Source organism: Phodopus roborovskii, unplaced genomic scaffold (genome assembly GCF_943737965.1).
Source record: "Phodopus roborovskii unplaced genomic scaffold, PHOROB, whole genome shotgun sequence".
Taxonomy (NCBI): domain Eukaryota; kingdom Metazoa; phylum Chordata; class Mammalia; order Rodentia; family Cricetidae; genus Phodopus; species Phodopus roborovskii.
The window spans coordinates 351,364-376,135 of record NW_026126549.1 but is presented as its reverse complement, the minus strand read 5'-3'; the positions used below and the strand labels follow the sequence as shown (position 1 = coordinate 376,135).

Genomic DNA, 24,772 nt, shown 5'->3' with positions numbered 1-24,772 from the left:
AAAATGTCTCAGATCACTAACGGTGTCATTCACGGAAAATTTTACACTGTTTGGGTTACTTTACTTAGGGTTATGGTAGTACAACTACACCTAGTACCTTCATACCAATAAAAAAGAATCTGTCTGTGCAATTAATTTTTTAAGTAGTTTAGACAAGTGGAGAACTTCATAGAAACAAGATCATTTCTTAAAAGAAAAGAACAGTACAACACTAAGAAATTTGCATCACTTAATTCAGTGGTTCTCAACCTTCCAATACTCTGGTTCTTTAACACATTTCTTCAATGTGGTGACCTGGAACTATAAAATTATTTTCTTTTTACTTCATACCAGAAATACTGCTACTATTGTGACTCACAATATAAATATATGATATGCAGGATATCTGTTATGCAACACCTGTGAAAAGGTCATCTGACCCTCGAAGGAGTCATGATCCACAGGTTGAGAACTTACAACTTATCTGAATCCAAAGCTATCCCTGCAATGAAGATTTTCCTTAAATTCTCTCCCAGGATCCTGAACCATTATAGCTCAGGGATCATGGGTTTGAGGAAGTTGAACTCACCAGTCCCAGAATCCCCGGTCAGACAGACCTCATACTGGTAGCTGTGCGAAAGGGTTCCTGCCCCGTTGACATCCACCAGGTATCCAGGAAAGTGACCCTGGGGCACAGAACAGCCACCCAAAGATGTGTCTCTGGCCCTCCTGCACAGCTTCACCGCCACGATCAGCAGCACAGACAAGAAGAAGAGCGAAGAAACAGAAGCCAAGGCAATGACCAGATACAGAGTGAGTGCATCCTCCTCCTCTTGAGCAGGGTCACCTGCCACCTCAGGTAGAGGCAGATAGGGCTGAGAGAAGCCATCCACCACCAGCACATGCAGAGTGACACTGGCAGACCTCTGAGGATCGCCATTGTCCTTGACCAGCAGCAGCAGCCTGTGCTTGGGAGCATCACGCTCGCTCAGCAGCCTGGCAGTGCGCACCTCGCCATTGTGAGCCCACACATTGAACAGCCCAGGCTCCGTGGCTTTGAGCAGCTGGAATGATAGCCAGGAATTCTGGCCAGAGTCGCGGTCCACTGCGACCACCTTGGTAACCAGGTAGCCAGGCTCTGCTACCCTGGGCAGCAGCTCAGTGCAGGGTGCAGAGGCATTCTGCAGAGGGTAGAGCACAAAGGGTGCATTGTCATTGGCATCCAGCACAAGCACGCGCACCAGTGCCTGGCTGCTGAGCGCTGGTGAGCCTTGGTCTGTGGCTTCCACGCGGAACTCGAAGGTCTGTAGGGCCTCATAGTCCAGAGCCCTGAGCGCGAACAGCTGCCCATTGTCTGTGTTGATGGAGATGAGCGAGGAGAGGTCCAGCTGAGGGTCGTGGGTGGGCAGCAGCGAGTAGGCGATATGAGCATTGGAGCCTGAGTCTGAATCTGTGGCGCTGATGGTGCCTATGTGCAGGGCGGGGCTGTTGTTCTCCTGCACAAACAGGGTGTAGGAGGTTTCAGTAAAGGCAGGGGCGTTGTCATTGACATCAGACACCTGCACTGTTATGGTGTGCTGGGTTGTGAGTCTGGGTGTGCCCAGGTCAGTGACTGTGATGGTGATATTGTACTCAGCTCTGGTCTCTCTGTCCAGTGGACTCTCTGTCACCAGGCTGTAGAAATTCTTGAAAGTGGATTTTAGGATGAATGGCAGGGTTTCTGGAATAGAACAAACCACCTTTCCGTTCTCTCCAGAATCCCTGTCTCCAACTCTGAAGATGCTGATTATGGTCTCAGGAGCATTTTCTGGGACTGAGCTGGTCAGTGAAGATATGGTCAGCTCTGGGGCATTGTCGTTCACATCCACCACCTCTATCAGCACAGCGCCCTTCCCAGAAAGCCCCCCTCCATCCGTGGCCTCGATTTTCACATGGTAAGATTTAACTTTTTCAAAATCCAATCCCTTTCTCAGTCGTATTTCTCCCGTGACTTCGTTTATTGAGAAAGTTTGTTGAATTTCGTCTGAGGCTTGGAACAAGCCATAGGAAACTCTTCCAAAGATGCCAGCATCTGCATCCTGGGCCAGGACAGTCAGGACTGGGGAGTCTGGGGGACTGCTCTCCAGGACCTGCACCTCATAGGGGGTGTTCACAAATTCAGGGGCATTGTCATTGATGTCCAGGATCAGGATTCGAACCATGGCTGTTCCTGACCTAGGTGGATCACCGCCATCCAGAGCTGTGAGGGTCAAGCTCAGCTCTGCCTGCTCCTCTCTGTCCAGGGCTCTGTCCTGTACCAATTCTGGGTATTTCTTGCCTTCACTGTTATTTCGAGTGACAACATGAAAATGAGAATTGGAGTTGACCGTGTAATGTTGAAGCCCATTGCTTCCCACATCCAAATCCTGAGCTAAATTCAGTGGTAAAAGAGTTCCTGGCTGGCTGTTTTCTGGTATTTTCAAGAGCATTTCCATATCTGGGAATTCTGGTGAGTGGTCATTGATGTCCTGGATCAGCAATTCTCCTTGAAGAAATTGCACTGGCTTTTCCAGAGATACCTGGAAATGTAGCACACAGGGCTCCAAAGAAACACACAACTCTTCCCGGTCTAGTTTCTCCCTCAGGAGCAGATCTCCTGTCTCAGGATCCAGCACCAATCTCTGCTTGTAGTCATCACACACCACCCGTGCAGACCGGGCTGTCAGGTCCCCAGGTCTCAGGTCCAGGTCCTTGGCCAGATGGGCTACAAAGGAACCACTTTCTGTTTCCTCCAAGATAGAATATTGAGTTGTTTTCTCACTGCAAACCTGAACCAAAACCAGCATAAAGGTAAAAGCCATGACTTGCCTGTTTGGGTGAATTCTCTCCAGCCTCTCCATGTTGGGGAAGTGTTTGCATCCAATCCTTTAGTGGTCAACAAATGCTTTAAAACGCTGACTTCTGGTTTCTTCTTCGGAGGGATCTTCACAACGTTGCTCTTAATCTTACACCAATCCAGTATATCCCTGCCCAAAGCCTTTCATAGCCCTGAAGTGCTTGCAAAGCTCTTGCTATCGTCCTTTGTTTTGTATTACCAGGAGAGATTCCTGGTATTTTAGTGCTTTTAAATTACAATCTAAGCCTGCAGCGCCACCCTGTGTCTTTTTTGAGAAATTCTGACAATTCTATTTTCAAGTCAAATGCCTCTTTATAGTTTCCAAAGTAATGTCATTTTAAAAAGTGTAGGCAGAGAAGTGTTTTTATTTACCAATGTTGTTACTGCTTGGAACTGCATAAATTGTGTAATTATTCAATACTGTGCATGGGAGGGATCGTGAAAACAAAACTAGAAGACATCTTGTCCTCTCACAAAACAAGAAAGCATTCTTTAAAAAGTATTTTTTTCACAGTGATAAAATATCATAGTAATAAGGTTAATATCAAGAGTCTGTGTAATTTGCTATAAGTTATTATAGAATGAATCGTTTTGGGATAGTCCAATGCACAGAAACAGTTGCATAGATCTAGTTCATCAGCTGACCACTTGAGTGAAATAACTATGAACCAAAGAGTGTATGTTGGTGAAAAAACCCTCAAATTTAATATTAAATAGCTTCCAAAGCCTAAAATATTTCAATTTTGATGCACACTAAGGCCATAGCTAACAAAACATTCCTGTGTGTCTATTTAAATAGAAAATGCAAGTATACATTTAGTGCATTGAATCATTCAGATATTTTATTTCCAACTTGCAATATTACATTAAGACCAGGAAGTTTCATTTCTTCAAGTGTCTCCTTTTTCCAATATTGTTTTGCTTATTCAGGAGTTCGTGCATTTCCACATACAAAATTTAGGGACATTTTGGTAACTTCTTGGAGAAAAGCAAACTGGCATTTTAGCAAGAATTCCATTAAGTTGTAAACTAGTTTGAGGGTAATCTTTACAATACAGAACCTTCCAGTTCATGTACACTTCCTTCTTACATAGGCCTTCTAGAATCTCCTTTATGTTTTCTAGTGTTGTGTATGAAATTCATCTACATACTTGGCTGCTTCTTTTCTAAGCACCTTGCTCCATTTGATTCCAAGGGACTTTTTCTTCGTTCTCAATTTGGCCAGTGGCAGCGTACAGAGATAGCTCCTTTCAGAAAGCTACAAACTTTCCAAATTTGTTCATTAATGTTTGCATACTTCCAGATTACTTAAGAGTTTGTGTATGCAAAGCTACACCAAAGATATCTGTGTTTTCTCTTTCTAATTAGAGGGTTTTATAAAATGCTTTTCTGGATGATTGTGTGGCTTTGCCATTGATTTGGTCCCCAAGTGATATTTCAGTGTTGATGTTTTTATATTGAACTATTTTTCTTCGATAAATCTTTTATAGTCATGATGTACAATCTTGTCTGTTATTGGTGACAGTTTGCAATATTTTCTTGAGAATTTTCATATCAGCATTGACTAAGCAAATGGATATACAGTTTATTTCCTTTTATTATATTTACCTGGTTTCATCACAGTTTACTGCTAGAGAATGAGTTGATAAGTAGTTGTTGCTCTGGTCTTTGTTATTAGAGCAGTAATGTTAGCTATATGGCTTTGCAATGAGGAAATTGCCTATAGAGTCAAGTATTTGTTTCTTTATCACTAGAGCCTAAATATAGCTACTGCTCATTCAGAACAGGAATTTTGAGTTGTGTCATAATGTGCTGGTCATCATCAAATTTGTACATTTATTGCCAATATCAAGGTTGTAAGATTTTCTATGTTTGTAGTTTAGTTGCTGCTCTTGTTTTGGGACAGAGATTGTCTATTCAGTTCTGGTAGTGTGGAACTCACTGTGTAAATCATGCTGGCCTCAAACTCACAGAGGTTCACCTGCTTCTGTCTGCAAACTGTGGGGACCAAAGGCATGTACCACCATGTCAGGCTACCCATGTGGTTTTCACTCATCAGTACTTTATAAAAAAATATTCTACCAGGGACTCAGGTCTAGCACCTTAACAGACACCATATCAGCAATGAAAAAGGAGATAATCTCTAAGATATTGGCTTCATAAGTCAAATGCGGAATTGTAAACCCCAAGGCTGTTTTGGCCTAGTTGACACACAACTTTAGGGGTGAAATAGTTCTTCATGTGTGGCAAAGTTGAACTAACCCTCTGGATCCACTGACCCCTGAGTGCAAACTACTATATATAACTTATATAACTTTCAAACGCTCGTTTAAAGGTCATTAAAGCCAAGGCAGTATGAAGGTTCTTCTGAAAGAAGATAAGAAGCTGATAAAAAAAAAATTCACCACTGAGTATGACTAAGGCCACGGGGAAAAATGAGTAGATAGGTTCAGTGTTTGTTCTTTCCCCTAGAACACAGAGATCCAAACCACATGGAAATACTGTTAATGATAGAGATTGGTGTCATACTGACAAAATTAAATTATTGTTCTCTTTTATGAATATGGATTGCTCTTTTGAGATTCAATGTGTACACAAGTTTGAGATACATTTTCAAGTTCTCACAGAATTCAGTGGTTTCACAAATGTTTTGAATTAGTTAATTCAATGAACACAAATTGAGCACCTGGTTTGAATAAGACACTGTTATATACTACAAGCCCAACTATAAGTAAAACTTCAGTTCATTTAGTGTCTGCTGAAGTTACTTAACAGTAGGTAGACTCAATTTTTGTTTAATTTTGTTTCCCCTTCAATCACTGAAATATCAGTAATAACAACTTGTACATAAATGATAGACACATTATTACTAGAGAACTGATTGACAGTCATCTCTTTCATGGGTATCAGACTTGGCATTTGTAAAAATACCCCAAAGTGCAACTGTATTTAGTACTATACATATAGTACTTCCCCTATTTAGTTAGGATTTCTACTGCTGTGAAAAGACACCATGGCTGTGGTACCAACTGAAGTGGCAGCTTACAGTTTCAGAGGCTTAGTCCATCATCATCATGGCAGGGAGCATGGCAATGTATATGAAAACATGGTACTGGCTACCTCTTGATCAGAAGGCAATGGGAAGTAGACTGAGTGTTGCAATGAGTGAAGCTTGAACAAGAGGCCTCAAAGCCCTCCCCTCACAGTGATACACTTCCTTCAACAAGACTATACCTCCCAATAGTACCAGTCCCTATGAGCTTATAAGGGCCAATTACATTAAACTTCAACATCCCCCGAGTCCTATGCTTAATAAAATATCCATATAAAGAGGCCTTTGAAACCAAGCATGGTGCTACATCTGTGATCCCAAACCTCAAGAGCAGAGTCAGAGGTCAACCTAAGCTACACAAAGAAAACTGAATAAGAACCCATCTCAAAATACAATAACAGTAGTTTTGGAAAGCAGTTCAAATAAATGGATAGAAGGTTTCTAATTGCCCCAAAATACAAATAATTTTGAACCAAGACTGATTTTTTTTCTTCAAATTCAGTCCAGGTTATTTTATTGTCTTGTAAATTTTCTGCCCACTTTGTCAACAATCTTTAAATATAGGCCATCCATAAATTAAATTGCTAATAGGATCTGAGACTGGGGATGTATCTTAGTGATAAAAGGTGAAACTTGTATACCATGAGCCCTAGGTTTTGGACACACACACATACATGATAGTATCTAATCCTTTGTCTTCAAGCTGTAAATGGACCATCAGCATATAGTCCTTCCTACTTTAGTGTGATATCATATGTTATAGTGCCTCTCAATAATAATTGTCTTATATGAATTACAAAATTTCCAAGAAATTGCAGAGACCTATGAAAAGATAGAAATCTAATTAACATCTTCATATGAATTATTTAGGCTAAACAGAAAGATTTTTCTGATTATCAAGAAGTCACGCTTTCCATGATCATTAACATAAATTTTTTTATGCTGAGGAGCTTCCTGCTTGAAAAGTGGTTGACCGTTCCCGAAGGCATTTAAATATGGTTATAACTATACAGATACAGGCATTCATCCATGAAATTGTGTCAATATTAAATTCTTGTCTTTCCAGAATTTTCAAAACAGTTTTAATTTTTTTTGTTTTGATTTATCAAGATAGGGTTTCTCTGTGTAGCCCTGGCTTGTCCTGGAACTTGCTATATAGACTAGGCTGGCCTTGAACTCACAGAGAACTGTCTTTCCTTGCTCTCTGAGTGCTGTGCCACCATCACCCAGGACATTTTCAATTTTTGATAAATTCAATTATTTTTCTTGTAGATAGTAACATTCAAATACTAGATAGATATATCTGAATGATAAAATATGAAAAGTGATTTTAAAATAAACGTAACCAAGGAAATAACTGGTATGTGAAACATTTTTTAGAAAAATCACTGAAAATAGGCATATTTTGTGGTTTTGGTTGCTTCCATTGGTATTTTTAGTTGTGGAAATCTAAACTTCCCTATTTATATTGTTTTTCCCATTAAAAATTCCTATATTGCATAATAATTTCAAAGTTGTAGGAAGTTGTAGGAAGATGTGGATTGACAGATTTCATTCCCAATAATCCTAAACATTAATAGATAAAGGAAGGAACTCATTGATAGGACCCAATAGCAATATTTTCCCTGTCACCATACTTATGTCAAGTAAGTATTAATAATAAAAAAGACTAAACATTTAAAAGCCATTCATCTGCATATTTTGTTGAAAGTTTAATGTGTTCTCATTTATATCCAGCATTTACAAATCATCATAACATGCCTCATTAGACAGCTTCCCATACAACATGAAAGCATGCTCAGTCACTTGCAATGCTTAGGTCAAGCAAGGTTATTTATGATACATTGTAGAAGCAATTTGGGCTTGTATATAAGCAAATAAAGTCTTCAACTACTGATTTGTGACTGTCAGCAAAGATAATTTTTAACAACACACTAACTGTTTATGTATGAAAGATACAGAAGACGGTATTATACGTAGATTTCATTAGCTGCACACAACACTGTGTAACATTATAACAGAAGTATGGGTGAGGAAAATGCATACATGGATGAAGGAGTTACTTTAATCAGGCATTAATAATGAAAATGTGATTTCAGGGAGCTGGAACTGCAGATCATTAAGCTAAACAATCACCCTCTAAAAGACGAGAAGTACACGAAAACCCAGTGGGGCATTAGGAGTAATGTGATGATAAGTAGGTGAGTGTTATCAGGGTATGGTATGCATAGCTCTGAAAATGTCACAATGAACACTCTACATTGCACAGTGAACAGGCTATAGTGAAAGTGAAAATCAACATGAATACTAAACAGCAACTTATATGAATAGCCTCAACAAGAAGATGCAATTTGAAGTGGGTGTTGAGGAGATCCACCCTTGTTACAATGAAGAGGAAGGAATGAGACCCTAAGAGCACTATTTCAAATGATCAGAGAACACAGTGGAGTTACATATCCCTCTCCCAAGTCAGTGAAAGAAAAAGGTGCACCAAAGTTACATTGTTAAAATCGTAACCACAGACCCTCAAAAGAAAAATACACTGATAAAATATTAATAGCCAAGCAACTAATCTTGATCCGGTTATTGAAACCTCGGTTTTCTGGACACTGAAACTTACCTACGGATCCTGAAGCAGACTACTAGGAATAATGGGGTTAAAGAATTTGAAATCTGTGGTGCCAGAGTCCCCAGTCAGGCACACCTCATACTGGTAGCTCTGGGCGAGGGTTCCTGTGCCACTGACATCCACCAGGTGACCAGGAAAGTGACCCCCAGGCACAGAGCAGCCACCCAGTGAGGTTGCCCTGGCCCTTCTACACATCCTCACCCCCACGAACAGCAGCACAGACAGGAGAAAGACTGAAGACACAGATGCCAAGGCAATGACCAGGTACAGCGTGAGCGAGTCTTCCTCCTGTGTGAAGTCATGTGCCAACTCAGGCAGAGGCAGGTAGGGCTGAGAGAAGCCATCCACCACCAGCACATGCAGAGTGACACTGGCAGACCTCTGAGGATTGCCATTGTCTTTGACCAGCAGCAGCAGCCTGTGCTTGAGCGCATCACGCTCACTCAGCAGCCTGGCAGTGCGCACCTCGCCATTGTGAGCCCACACATTGAATAGCCCTGGCTCCGTGGCCTTGAGCAGCTGGAATGACAGCCAGGCATTCTGGCCAGAGTCGCGATCCACTGCCACCACCTTGGTGACCAGGTAGCCTGGCTCTGCCGCCCTGGGCAGCAGCTCCGTGCAGGGCGCAGAGGCATTCTGCAGAGGGTAGAGCACAAAGGGTGCATTGTCGTTGGCATCCAGCACGAGCACGTGCACCAGCACCTGGCTGCTGAGCGCTGGTGAGCCTTGGTCTGTGGCGCCCACGCGGAACTCGAAGGTCTGTAGGGCCTCATAGTCCAGAGACCTGAGCGCGAACAGCTGCCCATTGTCTGCATTGATGGAAATGAGAGAGGAGAGAGCCAGCTGCGGGTCATGGGTGGGCAGCAGCGAGTAGGTGATGTGGGCATTGGAGCCTGAGTCTGAATCTGTGGCGCTGATGGTGCCTATGTGCAGGGCAGGGCTATTGTTCTCCTTAAGTAACAGGGTGTAGGAGGTTTGTGTGAAGGCGGGGGCGTTGTCGTTGACATCGGACACCTGCACTGTTATAGTGTGCTGGGTTGTGAGCCTGGGTGTGCCCAGGTCAGTGACTGTGATAGTGATATTGTATTTAGCTCTGTTCTCTCTGTCCAGTGGCCCCTCTGTTACTAAAGTGTAATAGTTCTCGAATGTGGGTTTTAAAAGGAATGGAAGTTCATTCTGAATAGAACACACCATCCTTCCATTGTCCCCAGAATCTAGGTCAGAAACACTGAAAACAGCAACTACAGCTTCAGGAGCATTTTCTGGGACTGAAGTAGTGAGCGAAGATATGGTGAGTTTAGGGGCATTGTCATTCACATCCAACACCTGTATAGTTACACTGCATTTTCCTGAAAGGCCTCCACTATCTGCTGCGACGATTTCCATGTTATAATACTGAGTTTCCTCAAAGTCCAATGCCCCTTTAAGATGAATTTCTCCTGTGACTTCATTTATTACAAATGGTTGAGAAACTTCTCCACCTTGAAACAGAGAGTAGGCCACATTCCCATGTATCCCAGCATCTAAATCCCTGGCAGAGACTGTCAAAACTAAGGCACCAAGGGGGCTGTTCTCGGGGACCTGCACCTCATAGAGCGACTGTACAAACTGAGGAGCGTTATCATTGATGTCCACAACTTCAATGCGAACTGTGGTTGTCCCCGACCTGGGTGGAGACCCCCCATCCACAGCAGTGAGGGTTAAAGTGAGCTCAGGCTGCTCCTCCCTGTCCAGAGCTCTGTCCAGCACCAGCTCTGGGTATTTCCTGCCATCAGAGCGACTGTGAGTGACCACATGGAAATGGAGGTTGGGGCTGACTGTGTAGTTCTGGACAGCATTTCTTCCTATGTCAGAGTCCTGAGCTGCCTTCAGAGGAAACACAGTCCCTGGCTGAGCACTTTCTTGAATTTTTAGGAGTATTTCCCTGTGGGGGAACTCAGGAAAATGGTCATTTATGTCTGTGAGCTGCAGGTCAGTTTGGAAGAACTGCACAGGGTTTTCCAGTATGAGCTGGAAGTGCAGCACACAGGGTTCTGTCACCCCACACAGCACCTCGCGATCTGGTTTTTCTTTCAGGTACAAATTCCCGGTCTCTGAATCCAGCTGCAAGAGCTCTTTGTTTCCTCTGTGATGGATTCGTGCCTCTCTAGAGGCCAGCTCCCCCACCCTGAGCCTCAGATCTTTTTCCAGGTTAGCCACTAGGTAGCCAGTCTCTGTTTCTTCTGGCACAGAATATCTAATTGCCTCAGAGCCAGATTGACACAAAAGCAACAATATAGTAAGAAAAACTACTTGCCTGTTTTCTGGTGCTTCTGCTAGCTCTGTCTCCATTGTTCAGATGCAGTTCAGAAGTCGCTGCCGCTTCTAGTCAGTTTTAATCCACACAGATAAGGTTCGGTGACATAACCTCGAATTAAATCCTACAGAATTGCTCACAAGAGTCCATTACCCTAGATCTTAAGTAAATGTCTCCTTCTTTCAGGGAACAGTCAGCATTATGCTTACCGGAAAGGGCTTCCTGTGCATCCTTTCAGCCCCTTGTTATATTAATTGTTAGTCTACAGCGCCACCGTGCGTACTCTTCTAGTGTTGCACGTAGTGTTCACTTGTTCCCTGTTGGGGCCAGTTGTGTTTAAACACCCTTGAAGATGCGGAACTATCCTTCGTTGTATGCTCAGTTCTTAGTAACCTTGAGTTCCAGCACATTTGATTAGTTAATTTTCAGTGAATGTAACTTTTTAAAGGATCAAAATGGCATACTGATCTTTATGAAAAACGTTTTGGATGCATAAGTTCAATGTAATGGATATCTACAAACTTTGGAATATTCCCAAATTACTTTTCAATGAAATATAACGTACATATAAAAAAGGGCACAAACCTTTAGTGTACAGCACAACAAAGGGTCACCAGGTTAATACAGTCTAATAAGCAAAATCTAGGTGAATAAGTAGCACACATCTAAAGAAAAACAAAAGGTCCCCCTGTTGTTCACTAGGCGCCAGTCTCTTCCTTAGGAACTACACTGACTTTTATTGCCATAGGATATTTTGCCTTTCTTAGAAGTTATATGACTAACCAGTAGAGTATCTCTCTTCTGTAGGATTGTTCTTCACTAACATTTTCTTTGTCATGCTTATTTTGGTATGTTGTTGTCTTTTTTTTTTTTTTTTTTTTTTTTTTTTTTGACATTCCTCTATTTGCTTGTATTATTATCTGCATGCATACACACCAGATAAGGAACACTGGGGATTTCTGGGTTTGAGTTTTTATTTCTTTTGTTTTGTTTTTTATTTGCTTTCTTTGTTTGATTTTGTTTGTTTGTTGTTGGTTTTTGTTTTGTTTTGTTTTTTGAGATAGTGTTTCTCTGTGTTACAGCTCTGCCTGTCCTGCCTCACTTTTTAGAGCAGCCTGACCTAGAACTCACAGAGATCTGCCTGCCTCTGCCTTCAGAGTGCTGAGATTATAGGTATGCACCACCACAGCCAGCTCAGGTTTTTTAATATTGCGCCTATGCAATCCTTCACACATCCTATGTATAACATATGCATATATTATATGTATCAGAATGATTTGTTGTGCATCCAAATGTGAAAATACATTTAGCCTTGGCAAGCACTGTGAAGTAGTTTTCAAAAGTAGTTGTTCTGAGCTGCACCTGGTGGCTCACCCCTGCAGTCCCATCTCTAGGAAGACATACATGGGGTATCACTCAAGCTCAAGGCCAGGGCAGGATATATCATGAGTCACTGTCTTAAAGACATTTCTTTAAAAGCTGGAGATAGAAATGCAGCTCAATAACAGAATGCTTGCCTAGTACATTCAGTGAACTGGGATCCATTCTCAGCAATGTGGAAAAATAATTCCAGCAATGCATGTAATTCCAGTTGCTCCACAATCTTGTCAACATTTGATGCTGTCTTTCCAGTTTTAACCACTCTAGTGAGTATGGATGTCACAGTGTATATTTAAGTAGCATTTCCTTGGCGACTAATGAAATGATGCAAATTTTCACATTTATTGACCATTCAGATGCATTCTCAAAATAAGGCCTTTTATACATTTTTATATCTGATGTGTTTGTCTGATGACTTGTGAGTCTGCAGAAGAATCTTTATTTTAGTATAATCCTGTTTTATATATGCATATTGCAAGTAAATTTTCCACTCTATACCTTCTATTTTAACATCATTATGATATCTTTGAGAAACAAAGGTTGGTAATTTTAACTTAACCTATTCTGTCAATATTTTCCATGTCTTGGTAGTGCTTTTCTACTGTTTAATGATTATTTTAATGATTATTTTAATTTTCATATTTAAAGCAACAATCAACTTAAACTCTTTCAAGTTCTTAAAATCTGGGTCACAGTTTCCCAACTTGCTTTGTAGTCTGTGCTGAAGAGATGATCCATTCCCCATTGTTTCTGAGTTGTCATGAGTGTCATAAGTCAGGTGATCATGAGTCAGCTCAAAGGTTGCATTATCTTTGAATATCAAACAATACTATGCTCTCTTACTTCTCATAACTCCATAAAAAGTGTTATTGTCAATAAAGGTCTTATCTTAAGGATAAGTGTCCTTCTGAAATAAATGAGTTTTAATGAATTTTAAATCAATAGGAAAACATTAAAAGGCACAGAGAACCTTCCCAATTGGGCACAACCTTCATCATTATAATTTGATCTACAGTAGTACATTTCTTATAATTGATTGAGCTTCAATATTAACACATACTGAGTACATCACTTTAACTGGGATTCCATCTACATACTGGTATATGTGTGTGCTCATGCGTGTGTGCAAAGGAATGGACTTGCTAGCAAGGCTAGCACAAGCAGAAAAAGAGGGATGAGCCTCTTTCTTTCATGTTCTTAAAAGGCAATGGTTCTCCAGCTTCTTAATGCTGTGACCTTATTAGAGTTCCTCTTGTTTGGTGACACCCAATCCATAAAAGTATTTTCATTGTTACTTTATAACTGTAATTTTGCTACTGTTATGAATCATAATATAAATATCTGTGGTTTTTTATAGTCTTAGGTGACTGTGGGAGGGTCATTTGACACCCCCCATGGGTGCAACCAAAAAGCTGAGAACCATAGTTACAAAGACTTCCAGCAGAAGGTACAGCCAGATTAGAGATGAGTCCTCCTACACCAAAAGACTTGGATTAAAGGTGTATCCTCCCACCTCAAAAATCTGCTTAAAAGTGGATCTTTCCACCTCAAAGTAAGCAAAAATCACCCAAAGATATAATTAGAAATGGATCTTTCCACTTTAGAATAAGCAAAAGTCACTCACAGGTATGCCCCATTTTAGGGTTTTAGTTAATTCCAGATGTAGTCAAGGTTGACAACCAAGAATAGACATCACACCATCTCTGAGTTTCATTTGGTAAATGTTAGGGCCTTTGGTACATCTTTTATGTAGGTCTGTTTTCTTAATGTTGAGTCTTTAAAGTCTTTGTACTTTGAACAACTGTCTTTTATTGAACACATCAGTTGGCAGCATTTTTCCCTGGTCTATGAACTTTGTGGTAGAATTTTTCATAGAGCAGAAAATCTAATTTTAATAAAAATGTGCATCATCAAGTATTACTTCCACAGATCACATTATCTTTTTAGGATAATCATTGTTTTAGGTCAAGATTGCTTTACTATTATCTCTTTGTATTTACATACAAAATATATATATTCAGCCCATCAAATTCATAAAGAATATTGCTGGGATTTTGCATATGGCTTTATGATTTATCAATGGTTTGAAAGATAAACAACATTTCAACCATTGAGTCTTTCCAGTAGACTATTGTGCGTTCCTCAACTTATTTCCATCTCTATTCTTTTCTCAATAAAATTTGATCTTCCTGCTTTACAGCTCCGTAGGAGATTTGTGTCTTGGTATTTACATATTTGGAAGCCATTTTAAATGCTATTTCAATTTTTTAAATTCCTCTTCATATAAATTATGAGCTGGTCTTGCATCTGTCAGCATTCCTGGCTTGTTTCATCACTTCTGATTGCAGAGTTTTATGATTTTAAGTATGTAATTTCATCATTTAAAGTATAATTTTATTTCTTCTTCTGTCCCTTTTACTTCATCTTTGCCTTATTCTGTGGCCGAGACTGGTAGTAAAATCTTGTTAGTAGCCAGGATAGACACAGGGTAGTCACTGATGATTTCCAGCAGAAAATTTTTAATAGTTTATCTTTAGTGAATTTACTATACACAACCTGAGCTGTTCTGGAATTCCCTGTGGAGAATAGTCTTCAACTCACAGAAATCCACCTGCCTCTGCCTCCTGGGTGCTGAAATTAAAGACATGCCACCCTGTTTGACTACTGTATACTTTTGAACATAATCAAAAGCTCCCTCCTATATTCATTTGCTAATATTTTTGTCCATTAATATGTGCTGTATTTTACTGAGGATATTTTCTGTATCCATTGTGATTAAGTGCATTGTTTTTCTTCTTGACCTCTTGCTATGGTGAGTTACAGTGATCAAATGTCAAATGCTGAACTGCTTTGCATTAGATAGATGAACTATGTTGTCATCATTTGCTTTTTTATTACACATCTCTGAATTTGATTGCCTTTTTGTTAGAGAAAAAGAGCATGTCCATGTATATTTATAAAAGAGTTTGTTGTGTCATTTCTTTCTTACAGTGTCCTTTTGAAGTTTGGATATCATAATCTATTCAGAGTTGCAGGCATCTAGCTGATTTGTAATATGTTCACTACTTATACAAAATTATACATATGTGCTCGTTCTCATATGAACATTTGTAATAATTAAGCATTGGAAATAGACTTTTACAATACCTAATAGATGTGACAGATTAGGTTTTATATTTTCTTCAGTTTTAAATTTTAAATAGGATTTTATATAAATTGTCAAAAGCAACATTGTTACTTATAAATTTTTGATGGTTTATTTAAGACTAACAGAAACGAAAATAAATACATTGTGTGTGATAGACATGATAATGTCATCTAGGAAGTTCATTTCCCACTGGGTCTCATGATTTCATCACCTGAACATATTCAAATTTTAACTTTTAGAAAATATCCTGCACACATTCAACAAACACACAGTTCCTGTGTGATGTGCTTCTTGCATCTAAATCTTTAGAATAAGTGAGATAGAACATAAGAAAGAACAAGAGTGAGAGCAAAGACAGCAGGAAGGAAAAGAAAGGCAGCAACAGCACACTGTATATGAGAATCCATTGGAAAGAAATGATTTCCTCATGGATCTGCTCTCGTAGTACCAACACTTCTCAGTAAAGTACAGGAGAAAGTGGCCAAGGTTAGCAACAGTAATTCCTCACATTAAACTTATGACAGCTGGAAAGTAGATGTAATATAGGACAGTGTAATTTATCTGATAAAAGTTGTACATGTAGATTATGTAGGTGTGTGTGTATGTATGACTTCTCCATCATCAATACGTGGTAATCTCGATGATTTCTATCTAAAAGAACCAAGGGAGAATTGAGAGATGGGAACTCAATCCCAAGGTGATATTGAAAATCACCTGAGGGCTGGGTGGTTGTGCACGCGCCTTTAATCCCAGCACTCGGGAGGCAGAGGAAAGCAGATCTCTGTGAGTTTGAAGCCAGCCTCGTCTACAGAGCTACACAGAGAAACCCTGTCTGGAAAATCCCCCCTCCCAAAAAAGTCACATGAGATCTTTAATTGTTAAAAATAATGAAGCTAGTATCAGGGAAATGCAAATCAAAACAACTTTGAGATACCATCTTACCCCTGCCAGAATGGCTAAAATTAGAAACACCAGTGATGACTTATGTTGGAGAGGATGTGGAGAAAGTGGAACACTCCTCCACTGCTGGTGGGGTGCAAACTCATACAGCCACTTTGGAGATCGGTATGGCGGTTCCTCAGGAAAATGGGAATTAGTTTACCACAGGACCCGGCAAACCCCCTCTTAGGCATATACCCAAAGGATTCACATCAATGCAACAAAGACATCTGTTCAACTATGTTCATAGCAGCACTATTTGTAATAGCAAGAACCTGGAAGCAACCTAGATGCCCTTCAATTGAAGAATGGTTAATGAAGATGTGGCACATCTACACAATGGAATACTACTCTGCAGAAAAAATAATGGTATCTTGAAATTCGCAGGCAGTGGATGGCACTTGAGGAAACCATCCTGAATGAGGTAACCCAGTCACAAAAAGAGGAACATAGTATGTATTCATTTTAGACCTAGAGCAAAGGATCACCAGCCTATAATTCACACCACCAGAGGAACTAGGATACAAGTTGTATTCTAAGAGATTCATATAAAGTCCCTCACAGAACTGGGAAGGGACAAGTCCCCCAGACCTCAGGTATAGTGGGGGAGGACAGCTAATGGAGAGAGAAGTAGGAGAATGGAGGGAGGAGAGGAAGGCATGGCGACCAGGAGGATTGAGCCTGGTTAGGAATAGAAAATAGGAAAGAGAGAGAGCAGAGACAGAGAGAGAGAACAAAAAGGGGAGCCAATATTGGTTTGAAGATAAAGTTGAACACAAAGAAAGGTCGAGGGAACTACAAGCTGCTCCCAACTAACAATCTCAGCTTCCGTGGAAAGGCTATCATAAATGCCCTTCCAGGAGAGTGAGATCAACAACTAACTTCTCCATGGAGTCCTCAACTAATGCCTGTTGAAAACAGGAGCAAACACCCATACATAAACACTGAGTCAAACTAGAACCCAGAAGCAGATGGAGAGGACAAGACCATGCGGTAGAAGTACATAGAGACAGCTTACCTGAACAAGGAGGAGCTAAGGGCCACTAGACTGATAGCTGGGAAGCCAACAGGGGTCTGACTCGGACCCCCCTGAATATGGGTCTCAGCCAGAAGGTCTGAGCAGCCTAAGAGACCTCAGACAGTGGAGCCAGGATGTATCCCTGGTGCACAAAGGACTTTGCAAACATATCCCCCATGGAGGGATAACTGCCTTATTCTAGAGATAGGAGAGAAGCCCTAGTCCCTACTTCACAGGACCTGTCAGATCTACATGACCCCAACTGGATGGCATTCCCCTACATATTGTATTGTGGTGGGGGGTTGGGAGGGGAGGGTGTTTAGGTGCATGGGAGGGGTAGAGAGGGCAAAGGGAGGGAAGGAGGGAGGGAGGGCTTGGGGGAGGGAGGGAGGGGGGGAGAGGGAACTGGGATCGACATGTAAAATAATAAAAAAAAAAAAAAAAAAAAAAAAAAAACGCTTTGACTCCAAAATTTAAGGTGAAGAACAAGTTACTGGGGAAAAGTATTTCTATTTTTGTTTCCACAGAAAATGAAAAGATGTGGATTCCTTCCAGACTAATGTGGTTTGATCACACCAGACCGCCTGAAACAGAGTACAAGCTGATCCTACATTCCAAACAGCTGGACAAAACAGCCCTACAGACTACAGCTAGGATATCTGAATCTTCTTCGATCCCCCAAGACAGCGCCCCTTACCAGCAGGAAGTAGTTTGGAAAGAACGACGCCCAAATTCCCAAATATTGTGTATAAATGTTTGTTTTCATTTAATTGGACTTTGTTATATAAAATTAAATAAAAATAAATAAAGAAAGAAAGAAAGAAAGAAAAATAAAAAAAATAATGAAGCTAGAAATAGATTATCATTGAAATAAATTTGCAAACATAACTTTGAGATACCTGTTCATCTTTGTACACTGACAGACTTGGGGCAAGCTGAGATGCTGCCAGCATAGCAGAGAGAAACAAAAATTTCAAGTCAAAAGGTATGGAGAACAGAGTGAGAATCTCAAAAATAAATAAATAAAGTTTCCAGAAAGAAATAATAAAGGGAAGGGAGAAAAGCAAAATTCAAATAGAAAACTTTATTTTTCTCAAAATATATTTAATTTCCATATAAAATATCCTTAAGGAAGGTCCATTGAAACAGTAAAAGTAAACATGAAATGCAGTTGTATAAACAAAAAAAAATATTTCAAAGAAAGAGAAAAGTCTTTAAAAGTTCCCCACAAGGCAGTGGAACCAGTATTAATCCCTACTTCATGAACTGGCTTTTTGGAGCCCATTCCCTATGGAGGGATACTCTCTCAGCCTCATCCTGCTCCAGCTGATGACCCCCACGAGAGGCCTCACCCTCTCTGAGGTGTGGATGAGGGGTGGGATGGGGAGATGGTGGAGCGAGTGGGAGGACGGGGAGGAGAGGGAACTGGGATCGGTATGTAAAATACGATGGTTTTTTAATTTAAATTTTAAAAATAAAAAGCTCCACCCAAAGTCCAAATTACCATACAAAATAGGCCCATTAATTAATGATCAGAAGAAAAAGTAATAAGATGACTGGATAATTGGTTTAGAAAACCAAAAAAAAAAAATTTTTTTTTTTGAGACAGGATCTGACTACATATCCCTGGCTGTCTGGCCTGGTAGACCCTGTAGACCAGGCTGGCCTCCATCTCAGTGATCCACCTGCCTTTTCCTCCTTAGTGCTGAGATTGATGGAGTGTGCCACCAAGCCCAACTCCCTTTTCATTTTTAGGTTTCATGCTTTCTTTCGTTTTTCTTTACGTCTATCTCTCTGCCTTTGGATTATTGTTTCCACGAATTTTGAGACCCCCCGCTATTCTGACTTTATGCAGTCAATGCCTGGCCAATGTCCACTGGTAACCTTTCCTGTTACTTTTTATGTCTTGACACAAGTCTGCGATCCTTTTGGGATTGTTTTCCTTCTGCCTAATTAACTCACTTAAAGTTCTCCTCTCAGTGCCTATGTGACTTAATTATTTCTCTCAGTCTTTGCCAAAATGCTTCAACTTCAAAGGCTATGTGAAATTAGAGTTATAGCCAGGAATACTTTTTCTTCAGGAAATAGTGGGATATAAAAAACAATTTTCAATTTTTCATTTTCTGCCAAAAGTTCAAGTGGTTTTGATAGTTTCACTTATCTTCACACATGTAACGAGTTAGAAACCAAGCAATCAGTTCACCAGGCTTATTGAACACAACAGAATGCTACAATTACAAATCAGTAAGTTTGCTACTATTCCAATTGATTAACAAAATAATAATCACTATTATTCATCAGTTTAACTCAAAGTAACTGAAATGAACACTAAACAACAAAACAAAATTATTTAACACCAAAAATAAATTTTGCACCAAATTTTTCATTTACTTAAAAATTGAAATCTTCTAAAAAAAAAATAATCAGACTACCCAGCCTTCAAAAGAAATCTCATTTGAAGGTGGGAGAAGCTTCTCGAAAAGACACGCATTACATCATGCTTGGACTTCTTTGTATGAGGAGGATAATGATAAATGTTATACCCTCAATAATGCTGCATTTTCCTTTTGAGAAAGAAAGGACAAATTTTTGGTTCTGAGACTCATGGCAAAGAAGTAATAAAGCCATTTTATTTAATAAGTGGAATGAGAAATTACACATTCTCTCTTTAATTTTCACCAAGTAAGAATTAAAAACTTTAAGCTTAGTATTTCCATAACATTTGCAAGTAAATAGGACCACTAGTGTGCAGGATGCTCACAAACAAAAGGTGTCACAATGTTTGTGTACACTATTATTTAAATTTTATTGATTGACTATTCAGGACACTTAGCCTGAAAGTGAACACAACATAATGCTGCTTTCTATTCAAGCAGAACAACAGGCAACATAAGTAATTTAAGCAATCTACCCATGAAAGATGAAATTAAACAGAGAAAGCAAGTGCCACAAATTTATACACAACTGCAAGTTTTCTTGAGGGCACTAAAATGAATCAGAAGATCATTAGGAGTATCATTCAAAAACAATTTATACTATTTGGGATTTTAAGGGTTATGGGAGTATTAATAACAAAGAGATATTTGTATGCAGAGAAAAAGGTAGAATATGATTAGTACAACTAAATGCCTAGTACCTTCACACCAATAAAAATAGCACAATTAAGGATATAAGTAGGTTCGACTAGTAGAGAACTTCTTAGAAACAAGATCATTTCTTGAATTAAAAGAATTGAACAATCTCTAGGAATTTAAATCACTTAGTGGAATACAAAGCTATCCCTGCAGTGGGGACTTTCCTTGAAGTCTCTCCCAGCATTCTGAAGCAACAAATTAGGTTTGAGGAACTTGAACTCACCAGTCCCAGAGTCCCCTGTCAGACAGACCTCATACTGGTAGTTCTGGGACAGGGTCCCCTCGCCGCTGACATCCATCAGGTGACCAGGAAAGTGTCCCTCAGGAAGAGAGCAGCCACCCAGAGAGGCCGCCCTGACCCTCCTGCACATCCTCACCCCCACGAACAGCAGCACAGACAAAAGGAAGATCGAAGACACAGATGCCAGGGCAATGACCAGGTACAGAGTGAGTGAGTCCTCATCTTGTGCTGGTTCGTGTGACACCTCGGGTAGAGAAAGGTAGGGCTGGGAGAAGCCATCCACCAGCAGCACATGCAGAGTGACACTGGCAGACCTCTGAGGATCCCCATTGTCCTTGACCAGGAGCAGCAGCCTATGCTTGGGAGCATCGCGCTCACTCAGCAGCCTGGCAGTGCGCACCTCACCATTGTGAGCCCACAGGGTGAATAGCCCTGGCTCCGTGGCCTTGAGCAGCTGGAAAGACAGCCAGGCATTCTGGCCAGAATCGCGATCCACTGCCACCACCTTGGTGACCAGGTAGCCAGGCTCCGCCACTCTGGGCAGCAGCTCGGTGCAGGGCACGGAGGCATTCTGCAGAGGGTAGAGCACGAAGGGCGCATTATCATTGGCATCCAGCACAAGCACGCGCACCAGTGCCTGGCTGCTGAGTGCTGGTGAGCCTTGGTCTGTGGCTTCCACGCGGAACTCGAAGGTCTGCAGGGTCTCATAGTCCAGCGCCCTGAGCGCAAACAGCTGCCCATTGTCTGCATTGATGGAGATGAGAGAGGAGAGGGCCAGCTGCGGGTCGTGGGTGGGCAGCAGCGAGTAGGTGATGTGGGCATTGGAGCCTGAGTCTGAGTCTGTGGCACTAATGGTGCCTATGTGCAGGGCGGGGCTGTTGTTCTCCTGGACAAACAGGGTGTAGGAGGTTTGTGTGAAGGCGGGGGCGTTATCGTTGACATCGGACACCTGCATTGTTATGGTGTGCTGGGTTGTGAGTCTTGGTGTGCCCAGGTCAGTGACTGTGATGGTGATGTTGTATTCAGCTCTGGTCTCTCTATCCAGAGGGCCCTCTGTCACCAAAGTGTAAAAGTTCTTGTTAGAGGGTTTTAAAACGAATGGTAAAGTATCTGGAATAGAACAATCGATTTTTCCGTTCTCTCCATAATCTCTGTCTCGTATTCGGAAGATGGCAACCACAGTTTCTGGAGCGTTTTCTGGGACTGAGCTGGTCAGTGAAGATATGGTCAGCTCTGGGGCATTGTCGTTCACATCCACCACCTCTATCAGCACAGCGCCCTTCCCAGAAAGCCCCCCTCCGTCTGTGGCCTCGATCTCCACATGGTAAGATTTAACTTTTTCAAAATCCAATCCCTTTCTCAGTCGTATTTCTCCCGTGACTTCGTTTATTGAGAAAGTTTGTTGAATTTCGTCTGAGGCTTGGAACAAACCATAGGAAACTCTTCCAAAGATGCCAGCATCTGCATCCTGGGCCAGGACAGTCAGGACTGGGGAGTCTGGGGGACTGCTCTCCAGGACCTGCACCTCATAGGGGGTGTTCACAAATTCAGGGGCATTGTCATTGATGTCCAGGATCAGGATTCGAACCATGGCTGTTCCTGACCTAGGTGGATCACCGCCATCCAGAGCTGTGAGGGTCAAGCTCAGCTCTGCCTGCTCCTCTCTGTCCAGGGCTCTGTCCTGCACCAATTCCGGGTATTTCTTGCCTTCACTGTCATTTCGAGTGATGACATGAAAATGAGAATTGGAGTTGACCATGTAATGTTGAAGCCCATTGCTTCCCACATCCAAGTCTTGAGCTAATTTCAGTGGAAACCGTGAGCCTGGCTGGCTGTTTTCTGGTATTTTCAAGAGCATTTCCGTATCTGGGAATTCTGGTGAGTGGTCATTGATGTCCTGGATCAGCAATTCTCCTTGAAGAAATTGCACTGGCTTTTCTAGGAACACCTGGAAATGTAGCACACAGGGCTCCACAGAAGCACACAACTCTTCCCGGTCTAGTTTCTCCCTCAGAAGCAGATCTCCTGTCTCAGGATCCAGAATCAACTGCTGTTTATCATAATCAGACACCACTCGAGCAGACCGGGCTGTCAGGTCCCCAGGTCTCAGGCCCAGGTCCTTGGACAGATGGGCTACAAAGGAGCCACTTTCTGTTTCTTCCAGGACAGAGTACCGAGTAGGCACCGTTAGAACCTGATCCCAAAGCAGCACAAAAAGGAAAGGAATCACTTGCCTGTTTGGATGATTTCTCTCCAGTTTCTCCATGGTGCTTGTGTCTAATCTTTCAGCTGACTCTGAATGTCTTGAATGCTGGATTCTGATTTCTCCGTTGGGAGATTCTTTACTCAATTGCTCGTAATCTTTATTTATTTAGTATACCGTGGCCCAGACCCATTCAGAACCCGGTATTCTTTGCTATGCTTCCTGCCTGTGTTTCTGATTCTGTCTTGCAACACAAAGGACCTGGCAGCTTTTTTTGCGATTATTCATAATCTTAGCCTGCAGCGCCACCCTGCGTTCTTATTGAGAAATTGACAGTGTTTTCAAGTCGGAGACCTTTTGAAAATTTCCAAATGAACAACATGTAGAAATATTTATACTTTTTATGTTTACAAATGTTGTTCTTATTTTAGGTTGCATAGCTAATAAAGATATTTCGTTCTGGGGCACGTACCAGAATAATTTTTAGCACGAAGTAGGAAGTTAATTCAATGACCAATTGGTGGAATTTGACAGTTCTTTTGTATTTTGCAAAATGCAACCGAGTAAACCAAATGCTTAATTTTGAATCCTCCTCATGATAGGTACACCAGTTTGGTTGTTAGAAATAAGCACCTTTTAGAGATGCAAATATTTCAAGTAATTCATACCACATCATCCTAAGAAAGAGATGGTGTTTTTCTAGGGATGGCTTCTATTTCTCTGCAGTGGTGTGCAAATAGCAGAACTGGTGAATAAAGAAGTTTGACATTTACTGTGTGATATAAGAGATAGAGATGAGGTAAACCATGATTGAATCATACAATGTTAGGCCAAGAAGCAGATTAAAGGATTTTAACAAATACGGCAAATGAGGCTTGAAATGATAACAGGAATTGATGTAATTTCAGGATCTGAGCAGGACAAAATCAAACAAGAGAAATCCATATGTTTCTTCCAAGTCTTTAAATCTTCTTACTTATCTACCTATATGTCCTGCACCATATAGGAGGCTTTATTTTGGCTCCTGATTTGATATGGTTTATTCTATCATGGGTGAAGTGCATTTTATAATGAGCTTTATGTATACCCTTTAAATTGTGGGTATCACAGTTCCAAGAGAAAGCAAGTGCAAACCTAAACCATTTTTGAGCATGAAACAGTAAAGCTGCCATCTCTTCATACTATTATGAACAGAGAGTGAAGGATGTGCCAGGGATTAGCCATTAATTTTAGGTGAAAACTATAGAATGTGTCTGACACAGGTTTCAGCATGAGTGTAGCTGCTGTGAATTCTCTGAAAAATAAGAAAACTGGAGCCCCAGGGGGAAACATTTAACTAGGCCATTGGTTACTGGTCCTCTAAGCAGTAACTTTAATTGCACACAATACACTTTCCTATGTTGTATTTCATGTTCAGTCATTTCGGAGGACTTTACTGTGTTCCTTGTGATTTCTTTTACTGCTTAGCAATATGTTGATTTCCATATGATTTTGTAAATTTTCTGAATTTCCAAGTTAAATCCATTGTAATTTTAGATCAAGCATTGCTTAGTTTCAATATTTAAAATTTGTACAATCATGTTTTATGAAAGTCCATCCTGAGGAATGTGCTATTAGCAATTGGAAAAAATGTGTCTCCTGCTGTTTTTTAGTCAAATGCTCAGTTAGTTGTAGCTTGTTTTTAATTAGAAAATTACATTTATTCATGGAAGGCATATGGCATGGTTCATGTGTGACAGAGGGTTGAACTCTGGTCATCAGACTTAGTGAAAACCGCCTTTACACACCAAACCATTTCATTGGACCTATAATTGGTTTTTAATTCTTGGTCTTTATCCATTGCTGTAAAAAAAATATTTAGTGAAGGGGTTTATTTTG

At 40.9% G+C, this 24,772-nt stretch overlaps 5 protein-coding genes and 1 long non-coding RNA gene across 9 annotated transcripts in view; 1 reads left to right on the top strand and 5 right to left on the bottom strand.

Moving 5' to 3' along the window:
• Positions 1-2,987, bottom strand: part of LOC127234093 (protocadherin beta-4) — a 98,703-nt gene extending 95,716 nt beyond the window's left edge. For all 4 annotated transcript variants that reach the window (XM_051200821.1, XM_051200822.1, XM_051200824.1 and 1 more), the window contains exon 1: positions 1,539-2,987. In XM_051200821.1, the coding sequence (XP_051056778.1) occupies positions 1,539-2,858 (1,320 nt within the window). In that variant the 5' untranslated portion in view covers positions 2,859-2,987. The remainder of the gene's footprint in view (positions 1-1,538) is intronic.
• LOC127234094 (protocadherin beta-2) overlaps positions 1-24,772 on the bottom strand; it is a 124,524-nt gene that overhangs the window by 76,707 nt on the left and 23,045 nt on the right. The gene's annotated exons all lie outside the window — the stretch shown is intronic.
• Positions 1-24,772, top strand: part of LOC127234104 (uncharacterized) — a 128,028-nt gene that overhangs the window by 87,472 nt on the left and 15,784 nt on the right. The window lies entirely within an intron of this gene.
• LOC127234099 (protocadherin beta-6-like) overlaps positions 1-24,772 on the bottom strand; it is a 58,484-nt gene that overhangs the window by 28,141 nt on the left and 5,571 nt on the right.
• LOC127234098 (protocadherin beta-3) overlaps positions 8,445-24,772 on the bottom strand; it is a 33,416-nt gene continuing 17,088 nt past the window's right edge. The window contains exon 3 of the mRNA XM_051200828.1: positions 8,445-9,428. Within this exon, the coding sequence (XP_051056785.1) occupies positions 8,527-9,428 (902 nt within the window). The 3' untranslated portion in view covers positions 8,445-8,526. The remainder of the gene's footprint in view (positions 9,429-24,772) is intronic.
• Positions 20,576-23,008, bottom strand: LOC127234101 (protocadherin beta-4). Its single transcript, XM_051200832.1, has one exon. It carries the CDS (start codon positions 22,955-22,957, stop codon positions 20,576-20,578), a length of 2,382 nt encoding a protein of 793 aa, XP_051056789.1. The 5' UTR covers positions 22,958-23,008.